Here is a 12,980-nt window from a genome sequence, read left to right as displayed (position 1 = left end):
CTCCGGGCGAGGCGGCCGACAAGTTAGTTTCGTTGCTGGACTACACGTCCCACCATCCCCTGACAGTTGGGCCTGGCTTGCTGAGGCTGACGGGAGTTGGAGTCCAACAAAAGGCCACAGGGCAAATGCCTTTTTTTTTGCCAGAGACGAACGAAAAAGCTTTTTTTTTCGGGGGCGGGAGGCGTGGGGGGGGGGGATCCATGCTGATTGCGCGCCAGAGATTTTGGGTTTTGAATCTCGCACCCTCTCGCAGTGGAAGAAGAGATCAGCTATAGCGTTTCTCTGATTTCCAAAGTGGTGGCCGTAAAGAGTTAAAAAAAAATAAAGTCTTGTAGCACCTTTAAGGCTAACGTCATCCTTTCCGACATTTCTCCGATGAAAATAGGGACATCCTATTCCATAATAATAATTTTACTGGGTTGCCCCAGTCACTCTAGGCGGCTTCCAACATACATAACATACATAAAAATAGAATAAAACATTAAACATTTAAAAAACTTAAACTTGCCTTCAAATGGCTTGGGGCTGGATAACTCCATACCCTCCAACATTTTTCCAATGAAAATAGGGACATCCTAAGGAAAAGCGGGACAATCAGAAACCAGGACGGGATTGTCTGGGAAAATCCAGGACTGTCCCTGGAAAACAGACACATTTATAACGGGATTATAACGGGATAACCTTTAATGGACTACCCTGTCTTAATAAACCGTTGGGGAACCGTTAATAAACGGTTGGGGAACCGTTGTGGGTCTTAATAGACTTTAAGGGGCTACAAGACTGATACCACACTTCCACGTCATGGAAAAGTGTGTGCGCTAACATGGGGTGCAACAAAGGTGGACAAGTGCCCGCCATAAGGAGCTCTCCCGGGTCTCCCCCACTCCACTTGCTGGACTCTTGCCATTAATATATTAATGTTATTTTTCCTTCAGATATCTCAGTTATGTAAGTATCTGAAGAAGTGTGCATGCACACGAATGCTCATACCAATAACAAACTTAGTTGGTCTCTTGAGGTGCTACTGGAAGGATTTTTTTTAATTTTGTTTCAATATGTAAGACACTCAACTTACCACCCCCAAAATATACTTTGCCATGGACATAGCCGTGAGGGGGCAGGGAGGGGCAACTGCCCCTCTAAATCAATAAAAATACATACCTGAGGTTCTGCCCCCCCCAACAAAAGGCCTCCCCCTTCCTAAAAATCCTGGCTACGCCCATGTACTTTGCACATTCTGTGCTCCCCCATAATTTTATCTGGTGCTGCTCCCACTCCACGGGGTGGCTTATTGTTTATATAGCAGCCTCATTCAAGATGCTGCTGTACAAGATTAAATAAAACAGATCCCTGCCAACGGAGCAGACAAAGGGAAACACACCCAAAATATAAATAAATAAAAACATACACATATATAATCAAAACATTAAAAATATTATATACAATGCACTTTGGGTTCATGTTTATAAGCTGTAATTACAATAGTATACCCTCTAGTTAAAACATTTTCTGTGTTAATATATTCTATGTCAATCTCCATTTGCTCCCTTAGAGACCACATGGAACAGAGCAGTCTTTGTGCAAAGTAAAGGCTCGGGGCAGATGGGAGGGGGACTCAAATGAAGAGAAAAATGAGATTGGGGGAGTCACATGAAGAAAAAAAATGAGATTAAAGTCATGACTTGTTCCAAATTATGGATTGGTTAGCTATAAATGTATACGTTTTTATATGCCCACATGCCAAAAAATAATGAGGTGTGTATTCCAGATCATGAGACACACATGCATTTTGATGGAACATGTTTCTGTGAGAACTGAGGAATGGGCCAGAATTACCCGTTTGTGCCATTATGCCAAGAAGGCCCACAGAAACAGCTCTCGTGAGGCTTTGGGGCTGGGATTAAATGGCAGGGGCAGGCTCCTTTTCTGATTTTAGTATGGGGGTGGAGGGAAAGCTATGCTGGAAGTGAGGAGTCACACTAGGGTTCAAGCATTTTAGGCCTTAGTCCTATGCGCACATACCAACTAGAATAAGTCCCACTGAAATCAGGTATTCTGAGTAAAAAGGCACAGGTCTTGCTGAATGGTCTTGCTTGAAATAACTGAATGATGCCAGTAACAAAGGAAGTGTTCAGTTTTATAAAGTACTAGTGCTTAGAAAAGGTATGGTTAAATATGGGGAGGAATTATTCCTCTACAGAGACTGTGTGTCTGCAAGTCACATTTTTTACAGTTAAAGTATGGGAATGGTAGTTGGTTCTGGAATAAGCCATAGCGATGGCTGAGTCAAAGGCTAATCAGTTGTTGTCATTATTATTATTTTAAAGAAAATCCTAATATTATAAGACATGATAACATTCTTAACTCCTGTACCGCAAAGAATTTTCCCAAATATTCCTTTTAAATGCATTTTATTTTTGGCTTCTTGTGGAACAGTTTCATTTCTTTGATTCTGACAAATCATAGCATTTTTCAAAGTATTTAATATAAATATTAAAATTCTGTAAAATCATGTATAACATATACAATAAGAGAAGATAACTAGGTGAACCTCTACTGCACTTATCTTCTAACCAATGTTGCTTACATGCTGCAAATATTTTAGCTGAACTAGCTGAGCATGCAAGCTCTGTTTTCTGGAATGAACATATCAAGCTATAAAACATGTACACATGTTGCAGTATAGAAATACGGTAAGCTTTTCCCTCAAACATTAATGCAGTTCAGACCGTAAAGCAGAGATAAACACAAATAATAAATTATATTACAACACCCATAATATTGCTAGATTCCATACACAAAGCTGCTTACATTGTAGTTTTGTTTTGTTTACTGCAATGTTCTCCCTTGACTATTAACACACATTCATTTTATCAGTGAAAAGAGGCAAATAAATTCATCTGAGAAAAGGCTCTTGAATAGTAGATGCTTCCAAAGGTCATTTGGACCTCTGTGGAAAAGCAACAAAGAGTCTTGTGGCACTTTAAACAGATATATTATAGCATACGTTTTTGTGGAAAAGAGCCCACTTCATCAACCACATTTGGTATTATCCTAATATGACAGGTATTATACAGTGAAAATAATTGTAAACAGTGAGGTCAAATAGTAAAGAAACAAAAAAATACTAAATTTTCAATATGCAGTGTAGAAACTTCATAGTGTAAAAAGTTTGCATTTTATGGTTAATTAATATTTGCAGCTTATTGAAATTATTGCAGAAGCATCTTAATTCTACACACTTAAGATGCAACACAGAAATCCATATCCAAAGTTCATAAAAACACAGATCTGCTTTTTAAGCTCCTTCTTTACAAGATCAGCCAAACTACACTGTAGACTCTATAGACGTTTTATATAAACACACACACACACACACACACACACACACACACACACACACACCACAGAGGCTCATGCTGATCTATCAGTGGCCATTAGCCACAACTGCAAAATAGATCCTCCATGCTCAAGAACCCTATGAATACCAGATGTGGTCGCAAACAATGGCGGAGGGCTGTTGCTTTGATGTCATGCTTGTGCACTTCGTGAGAGAATCTGTGCAGTCATTTTTGGAAACGGGACATTGGAATAGATGGATCGCTGATCCAGCAAAGCTCTGTTCTTAAAAGCTTAGATGCATGTGAACAGCCAGAAGAATGCACACCTGTGTTTCTTGAGGGATATATCAGAATGAATCCCTTCATTGAGATAGTCCATAATTCTTATGTTAATCATGAACCTTGTTGCTTTAATGCTTGCAAGTTGTCTATTACTGTATTTATAAGGGTCAGCTCACACGTTACATTCAGCCATTTCCTTCACAAATGGGATGGATTGCTTGTTGACTCAAATAATGTTACATTCGCCAGGAGTTCATGAATCTCAGTTGGTATCATGTGTACAACGCATGTACATTTTGCTATTTCAGAAATTGTGGAAGTTGTTTGCGGCAGGAGGACCATAATGCACTGCTCACACAAATAGACTGCTTCTGGACATAAAGAAAGCAACCTAAAGGAATGTGTGACTACCTTAAAATTCAGCTTGTCCACCTACTTCAAATGGTGTCAGATACAATTGGGAGGAGGGTCATAGTTGCTGGAAGAAGTGTTTTAATTTAAATATATCCAGCATAATAAATACACAGCATTCAATATAAAAACATAGCATTACATTTGTGAATTTTTTGAAGTTTCTCCTTGATTTGTGTTTTCTGTTTGCGCTGAGTGACTCAAAAACTGCCCTGTAGCTCCAATGTATAGCCTGGATCGCATTGGCCATTTCTAGAAGACAATGTATACAAAAGTACACAATAGATTAGTATTGCTTAGGTGCCATGCTTTCTGAAACAAAAGAGATGAATGAAACTACAGCCGTACCTTGGAAGTCGAACAGAATCTGTTCTGGAAGTCCATTAGACTTCCAAAACATTCAAAAACCAAAGTGTGGCTTCTGATGGGCTGCAGGAAGCTCCTGCAGCCCATCAGAAGCCCCAGAAGCCCCAATGGACGTTCGACTTCCAAAAGAACGTTTGTAAACCAGAACACTCACTTCCGGGTTTCGACTGTTCGGAAGCCGATTTGTTCGGGAGCCAAGGCGTTTGAGATCCAAGGTACGACTGTATACTGAAGACACACACACATGAGTGCAGGTATCTGTAGTTTACAGATCTGTGCCTTGAGAGTAGTAATCCACTGTGTTCAATAGTGAATAAACTGAATGCCTCTTTCATCCCTCGGGGGATAAAAGGGGGTAGACCTGTGGGTTACAGTTATCAGGGATGTAAACTAGAGAGAGGGCAGGGCATGAGGCTTGCTGACCATTTGAGAGCAAGGCTCTGGCTATGGAAGAAGGAAGGACCTGTTGGGGTGCCAATGCTGTGAGACCCTCCACCTAGGTTCAGGTTGTACATATGTGTAAATAAACCATATATCATAAAGATACCACAGTCTCTGCTGTGCCTCATTAGTCTAAAAGGAAACACAGATCCTGAGTTAAGGTGCACCTGCATTTCCTGGAGTTTCACACTGCTCATGGAGATTGGGGTGGCATGTTAGAATATGTATTTTTTAATGAGCAAGGGCCAATTTAATACCACTAGTGAATAGAATGAGTACAGGAAACAAATAAGTGAAGGGCTGCTTACAGTAATAGTTTGCCTGATTTTCCTGATTACCAACCCTTTAAATTAGCAGTTTCCTGAACTAAGCCAAGAGGGAACCAGTTCAGGAAATTACTAATTAAAGAGCCAGTAGCCAGGAGGAGCAAGCACTGCTTTAACGCAAAGTAAATGGGAGGCATTTTCTTGATTCCATTGAACTAAAAATATGACTTCTTTCAGTTCTATCTGACAAAGAGTTCTACTTCTCCTTTACATCTGCAGGAGTTGCCATACGTCTGGATTTTCCCATATCCAGAATATTGCTGTTGGCAGCAGTGTCCGGGTGGAAACTGGACAAATGTCTGGGGGGAAACCGGACAAATGTGCTGGAAAATTTGCGCATATGGCAGCCCATGTTGGCAGTGCTGCTTTTGCCATTTTTCCATACAAATAGCTCAAAAATGGCTTTTTTGCAATTTTGCCCCCAATTTTTGTTTTTGGGGGGTGGTGGTAAAAAAAGCTCAACAACATTTCTGTCTGCTTGAAATATGGAAACCCTATGAAGGAGCAGCCACGCAGCTTAGGACGTCTGTATCCATTTCTGTTGCTTAAGGCTCAGGTGGCCTTGGTGGTGCTGAGTGCCTTGCAGCAGCTTGGCTGGTGGCCCAGCTGCATCACTCTCTGGACAGGGATATCCTAACTTCTATCATCTATGCTTTGATAACCTCTAGGTTAGATTACTGCAGTGTCTTCTGTATAGGGCTGCCTCTGAAGTCAGTCTGGAAACTTCAGTTGGTGCAGAATTCAGCGGCCAGGTTGCTCACCGGGGCAAGAAAACGCCAATCCTGGCCTGACTGCGCTGGCTGCCAATTAGTTTCTGAGCCCAATTCAAAGTGCTGATTTTTACTTAAAAGTCTTAAATGGTGCAGGACTGCAATACCTCAAAGACTGCCTCTTCCCATATGAACCGACCTGGACCCTGCAATCGTCATCTGAGGCCCTTCTTTGTGTGCCCCTAAAAAAGCATCCAGAGGGTGGCAACATGAGAATGGGCCTTTTCTGTGGTAGCTCCCCATTTGTGGAAGGCTCTCCCCCAAGGAGCCTTGCCTGGCACCATCATTATACATCTTGTGCCAAGCAAAAACTTTCCTTTATAACCAGGCCGTTGGCCTTTAACCATCTGTGGCCTTTTAGAAGTGGGCAGGATGTTTTTAATGCATTTCAATTTTCTCTTGGTTTTAATGGATGCATGTGGTGCTTTTTGTGTCTGTCTGTCTGTCTGGTTGGTTGTAAGCTGATTTGGGTTGCCCTGGGCAAGATAAAGCAATGACAAATTTAATAACAAATAACAAAAGCTTTCATACTCTTCCTTGATTCGGCCTAGTAAAAGAAAACCACTTTTTTTTGCATGTCTTACCTTAACTGGATGCAGATAGCCATCCCCTCTCAGCGTGCCCAAGCCCTCTCCGGGCAACTCTTCTTCATCCTGCAAGCTGCGGGTAAGGTGAGCAATGTAGGTAGTGGCCAGGAGCAGCACGTCCAACTTGGAGAGCTTGGTGTCAGGTGGCACAGAGGGCAGGGTTCTCTGCAGCTCCAGAAAAGCATGGCGCAGAGTCTGCACTCGGCTGCGCTCTCGGGCGGCGTTTGCAGCTGCTGGCCTCCCCAAGGCTATTGCAGTTCGTTGACCAGCTGAAGAATCTGTGCCAGACACACTGGCTGGCAGAGAGCTGGAGTTAGAGCAGGGCACAGTGAGCTCCTTGCAGTTCTCCGATACATTTCTATAGTCCATTGGTGGAGATGAACCTGCAGCCAACAACAACACTTATTTCCAAGTACTTCAGAGGATGATCATAGTTACGCATTTCTAATGTTATCATTACATTCTGACCTGATTTTTTTTTTAGTATTACGGCAACACTTTGGACGTATAATTTGTTTTTCGCTTTTATCACTGTGTTTTCAGGGAACACAGCTCATAACAGACAGTTCATTAAATCAGTATAGAACTGATTTTGTAACTCCTGAGTACAATCTGCATGGTTGGCCACTAGTTTTAGGCAGTGGTGTAGCGTGGGTTGGCAGCACCCAGGGCCATGTGGAGGAAGCGTGGGTGGGAGGGAAACGGATGGTGTATGCTGACCCTCCAAGTATCTCTATTTCCAGGGACATCCCTGATTTAGAGAAGTCGTCCCAATTTCTGATTTGATTCCAGAATGTCCCACTTTTCCTTAGGATGTCCCTATTTTCACTGTAGAAATGTTGGAGGGTATAGAGTTATTCAATCCCTGAGCCATCTGAAGGCAATCCTGTATAGAGATTTTTTAAATGTTTCATGTTTTATTATGTTTTTATATATGTTGGAAGCTGCCAAGAGTGCTGGGACAACCCAATAAGATGCGTGGGATATAAATAGTAAAATTATCATTATGGAATGGGATGTCCCTATTTTCACCGGAGAAATGTTGGAGGGTATGAGTATGCATGCACATTCAACTGCCTAATGGCATTCACATCACCCAAGAGATTGCAGCCGCAAAGATAAGAAGAGTTATTCTATTGTATGGAGAGGTCAATTCCTGGTTTGCATGGAGAAGCCATTTTCAACGGAGCCCAGTGCCAGAAGTGCTCAGCTGTATTGAGGTAGCAGGGGGTGTTGAAATTTTGTGTGCCTAACAATTTTGCGGCAACTGCTCCTGTGCCCCCACCCTCACTATGTCACAGGTTTGGGTGAACCAGGCTAAACAAATCATCTGTATTAGAGTTTGCAGATCAGCAGAACCTTATGGAGCTATGCATAGCCAAGAACTGTGGTCATGTACAGAGTTCAGACAGTTCTAAAAGACTTTCAGAAAATAGTGGCTGACCTGAGAGCAATAAAATAGGAGGCAATCAGAAGCAGGTAACTTTAAAAGTATACGTTTAGGCGGAACACCAGTCAAACTTACAAGTTTAGAATTTACTCACATGCTTAGAATTGCGTTCTCTGAACAGTGATCTCACTCAATGAATTAATTTCTGCTTTTGCACCAACATACTGTGACCTTAAACATTAAGCGTGCCCAATAAAGTTATCTACAGAAATGGCAGATGTTTTGTTGACTGAGCTGAACAGCACATAGTACTCTTCTCCAAGTCAAATTGTGTAATGACAAAGGCTGGACAAGTTATTTTGGCACCCAACTCCCAAGGAAGAAAGTAACTCATGTGCCTCTCCTTGTAAGTAATTAAAATACAATTAAAATATTAATTAACTCAGAATTTTCTGCCCTTTCATAACACCCCAAATCTGAGACAGTTTCCTCACTCTGCTAATGGTGGGGACAGCATCACATAGCTTATATTGTATTTGCTCAACAGATGGATTTCTCCTTAATAAACCACCCTAAAACTTCTAGTGAATATGTCTAGAGCCCAATTCTGCATTCTGTAAATAATATCTTATTATATTAAGTGTGAAAAATCAAATTACACAGAATCTGACTCTACTACATGGTTAATAAATGGGCTGTCCTTTTAGAATAAAAAAAAAAATACACTTCTTCCAGAGGTTAAATATTCATTCTTTCTTTTTTAATATTCCAGTAGAAATTAAACTTTAGTTCAATCTTCTCTTTCCTTTTAAAATATAAACATTTGACAGAAAGAGCAACACCCTATTTCCCCTGGGCTGGTGGACGCTGGGGGTGGATTGTTCCCTAAGTATTTTGTTTTGTATTGTTTCACAAAAGATTCTGGTAATTAAATAACGAATGGCAATAAATTCTATTCGGCAAGGTTTTGATTGGAATGACCTCTATAACTTTGAAGAGAAATTGTTTTTATTCAATGTAACTGAAATATCACCACTTTGGAAATCATTGGTAACAATAAAGTTACTTTTTTGATTGCATAAATGAGTGTTCAGATGATGTTATGTAACATGAAATACTGCTTGAAAATTCTGATTGAGAAGGATTGCAATTCAGGACCCTTAAAATAAAGTGCTTTTACTGAATATATGTTGCAGTAAACAAACTGAAAAGAGATAATTTCTTGTCATTTCCAATTTACATGTACACTAATTTACAAATTAAAAAGGTAAAGGTACCCCTGACCATTAGGTCCAGTTGTAGACAACTCTGGGGTTGCACGCTCATCTTGCTCTATAGGCCGAGGGAGCTGGCGTTTGTCCGCAGACAGCTTCCGGGGACCTTTTAATGTGTTTTTGTCAGGATAAAAGAGCAGATGATCGTAACAATGGTTTGCATCTGTGAATGAGATCCACTGGATTTCCCCCCTTCTGTAAACAGCACCTTGCCATTTGGGTGCATACTGTACCACTTGCGTACTCAAAATTAGGTGTGTGGTTCTTTCAGTCATGGCCACTGTGTACAGTCATAGAAATACCTGGAATATCTATATATATGTGTTTGCATATACACTGGCCAACATCCAAAGACTTCTAGGCACATACCTAAAATGCTTTTGTGCAAATGCTGAAGCTTTTGCCCATTTTCATTTCCTTCCACAAAGCTTTGCATTGCAAGAAGGTCTGGAAGGTCTTCTGACGCGCAGGAGTTGCTTTTTGAAGTATGTATGCAAGAGGCCAAGATACAAAGGGGAGGATGAACAGTTTTGTGCTTCCGATTAGCTCTTTTGATTATATATACAGTTGTCTGCAAGTACAGACAATCAGCAAGCATAAATTATTACAGAAATCAGAGGGACTACAGATCAGCTGTATACTTCAGTCCCACAGATTTCATTGGCAATGAGTTTGAGGAGATTGTGCTCCTTGTACATGTATATATTATGTATTTATTAAATCTAGTATATTTCTAGGAGTCTTATAAATTAGATCTATCTATCTATCTAGTTGGAATAGTAGCAAACCCAGGGACCAGTTTGCAGAAGGAAACCCAGTCCTTAACAGGGCTGAATCAAGCTGTTCTGCTTTCCCAGGCAAAAATTTACTTTGATGCTCAGTCTTGCACTTCATTGTATATAGTGTGTGATTGCGGTGGAAGGGTGTTTCTGCAGGGGTTTAACAGCAACTCACCAATGGGACATAGTGAAGGGACTTCAAGTGGAAAAATGAATGGAGGGGGAACGAGCCTAACACACATTCTATGCCTATGGTGAGAACAGGATCGGGACCACTGGAAGAACTGTATTTCCATCTCAAAGGTTTCCCCTAGTTTCAGAATCCTTCCCTATTCCATTCAAGTATTTTGCAAAAACTTAGGGTTATGAATGCGTCTGATTCTTATTTATGTACTATTGCAATTGTTAAGTTTTTTTTTTAAACTGAATGCTGTCATTGCAGCAGACTGTAGTCAAAAACAACAAAACTACTGATTATTATTATTATTATTTAACATTTAGTGCCTAATGTTTTCAAGGAGATGAACAAGGTATCAAAAACCAACACAGCCCCTGCCATCAGGCTTACAATCTAAGGGACAGAATGCAAAAGGAAATAGGAAACATACACTGCAGGGAATGTCTAAAATGTAGTAGTGTGTAATTTTAATGTTGTGTCTGCCAAAATGCTTTCCATGCAGAGGATCCCAGGTTTACTCCCTGACATCTCCAGGTAGGGCTGGGAATGTCTGTGGTCTGAAACCATGGAATGCTATTGCCTGTCAGGGTAGAAAATGCTGAGTTAGGTAGACCAATGGTCTGACTTGGTTTCAGGCAGTTTCCTGTGTTCCTGTTCACACAGAAAAATTTACAAGCACAGACTAATTTGCAGTTTCTGTGGTGACAGTTTTCCTCTTACAGTAGCAGAGAAAAATCGCTTCTAAAAGAGGCACAGAAACGCCCGTAAACATTATTTATACACATGTAGGGAAATAACTGATCAAAATCTACATGGGATATTTAGTGCATCATGTGTCACCTGCAGTTTATAACCTATATGCATTTATTTTCCTTAGTGCAAATCTGCATCAGTATCTTTTTAACAAGATCTTAAAGATAGACTTGCAAGTAGTCAAGAGTGAAAACCAGTGAAGATGGTCCCCAAACTTCCAGTGGTGGAATTCCAAAATTAAGTGTATTCCTATAACCAATTTGGAAGGAATCAATGCATTTTAATTGCCTGTCATTTGTTTTAGTATGCCCCCAATATTTTCCCTTTCAGTTTTTAGCTCCTTTGCTTTTGATTTTTTTTTGTCAATAGTTGTTTTTTTAAATTAATTTGCCTGAATGCTCAGTAAATATTCAGTGCCCACTGAACTGCTATAGAATGTGTACATTTCCTTTCCTGGTCCAGCATTCCAACAAGCAAATTATATTAGTTAGCATCCAACAAATACATTGTAAGTGAACAACTTACAACTCTTTTACACTTGAGGGATTTGAAAAATGTTTGATGATACAGAAGGATTCTAGGTAGTGCCTTATTGGGCTTTTAGGATCTCTTCAGACACCACTTTGGCTGTAACATCAGTTAACTGGGAGAAATGAACTGGGAGTAATGAACAGTAATACTGCCACCTTCCCATTCTCAACATTTATTTGAACACAGAGTAGGGGAAAATCAGTATGACTTATTAGCAAATAAATCCAATCCAAAATTTTCTTTTTTTCTTATTTGGAAGTCTTCTTGGTTTGAATGAGGCTTACAGCCAAGAAAGCACTAAATTTAGCATTGCCGCCCAACTGTTTTTATTACAAAAATTAAACCTAAAAGGATAAAGCTAGTATGCAGCATTGTTTACTTAGGAGCATGCCCCGTTGAACTAAATTCCTGCTACTTATGAGCAGATGTTTATAGGACTACAAGGGAAGAAAAAGTAGTGCAGAATTTCCCATTCAACGTTCTAGGTACAACAATTTCCCCAAGCATCAGTGTGATTTTCACTACTTTAATGGGCAGCCGGATGCAAATATGCCTTTCCTCACACTCACTTTCTTGAGGCTTGAGGTCAATTTGCGGCTGATGTATAGCTTGATCCTCAATACACACAAATAATTTCTATTTTTAAGATCGGGATGAAAAGTTCTGTAATACATTCCATATATATATACTGTTTTTATTCAAACGATGTTGGAACATCGAAAAGTATTCGTTCTTATACACATCTGTAACTCAAATTGCTTTCTTACAGCTACACATTTTGACTTTCCGGCACTGAAAAAACAGCAGCTGGAAACAAGCAGTCGCTGACTGATTTCGCATCCGAAAAGCCAGGAGCTTCTAAGAGATCGAGATATTCCCTATTCCGAAAGCCCACAAATTCGCACCTTTCTTCAGTTGAGCCTAGAATAACTCCCGACACGAATCAATAGCGGCGAGACTTCGCTCACAATCCTGCAAGGAAACAAATATCACTTTCAATCCCTCCTGAGTATAATGGCAAGATGATTAGGGAGAGCTAGCCAATCCAATTTAAAATTACCTGCTTGTTGTTGAGCCTGTGGAGTTCGCCAAAGCTGAGCGAGCCCGCTTCTCTCGATTTGCAGGGTAACTTTTATTCCCAGGGAAGCTACTGAGGCAACTTCCAAGAGAACATGTTCAAAAGGCAGACAGACCACCAAGATGCATCTCTAAAGCAGCACTTTTGGGGGAAACCGTTTCGGGCTTGATTTCCCAATGATTGGGTTCTAACAATAAATGAGACTGCACGCAAATACAGAACCAGAGGAAATATAACAAAACAGCACACTTGTCCGCTACTGAGACACAGAGAGCAGAAAGTTACCCAGGAAAGCACTTACTTAGTCTTCTGGGGTGAGCACCCGGGGCAGAGAGGCGCCTGGCCGGCCACTAGCGATGTAGTCCAGGCTGGGAGTGGAGAAGCGCGCCTCTCTTATAGACTTCCGAGGGGCTCCTCCGCCTCCTCCTCCTGCTGCTGCTGCTGCTCCTCCTCCTCTCGCATCGCCCCCTGTC

The 12,980-nt window shown here is 40.8% G+C and overlaps 1 protein-coding gene across 7 annotated transcripts; it reads right to left on the bottom strand.

Moving 5' to 3' along the window:
- Positions 1-2,414: 2,414 nt before the first annotated feature.
- Positions 2,415-12,941, bottom strand: TCF24 (transcription factor 24). 7 transcript variants are annotated; one of them, XM_081013665.1, is made up of 5 exons: positions 12,809-12,927; positions 12,335-12,401; positions 8,069-8,145; positions 6,522-6,907; positions 2,415-4,286 (listed from the first exon to the last, which is right to left on the bottom strand). In XM_081013665.1, the coding sequence occupies exons 4-5, from the start codon at positions 6,891-6,893 to the stop codon at positions 4,173-4,175; spliced, it is 486 nt and encodes a 161-aa protein (XP_080869791.1). In that variant the 5' UTR covers positions 6,894-6,907; positions 8,069-8,145; positions 12,335-12,401; positions 12,809-12,927; the 3' UTR covers positions 2,415-4,172. The 7 variants fall into 7 exon arrangements, with proteins under 7 accessions (XP_080869791.1, XP_080869789.1, XP_080869790.1 ...); XM_081013660.1 differs by lacking the exon at positions 8,069-8,145 and adding an exon at positions 9,558-9,664 and having other exon boundaries at positions 4,149-4,286; XM_081013661.1 differs by lacking the exon at positions 8,069-8,145 and adding an exon at positions 9,558-9,644 and having other exon boundaries at positions 4,149-4,286.
- Between the last annotated feature and the right edge of the window lie 39 nt (positions 12,942-12,980).

The sequence above is a fragment of the Podarcis pityusensis genome (genome assembly GCF_964106645.2).
Source record: "Podarcis pityusensis genome assembly, chromosome: 7".
In the NCBI taxonomy this organism is placed as follows: Eukaryota; Metazoa; Chordata; class Lepidosauria; order Squamata; family Lacertidae; genus Podarcis; species Podarcis pityusensis.
This window is presented reverse-complemented; position numbering and strand designations above follow the sequence as displayed.

Bases quoted from the DNA above. Each gene is read 5' to 3' on its own strand.
- TCF24 (XM_081013660.1), bottom strand. From the start codon at position 9,624: ATGCAAAGCTTTGTGGAAGGAAATGAAAATGGGCAAAAGCTTCAGCAT. The intron at 6,908-9,557 runs GTATGTGCCTAG...TGTTGGCTGCAG, and splicing joins TTTGCACAAAAGCATTTTAG to GTTCATCTCCACCAATGGAC. The intron at 4,287-6,521 runs GTAAGACATGCA...ATTGTCTTCTAG, and splicing joins GCTATCTGCATCCAGTTAAG to AAATGGCCAATGCGATCCAG.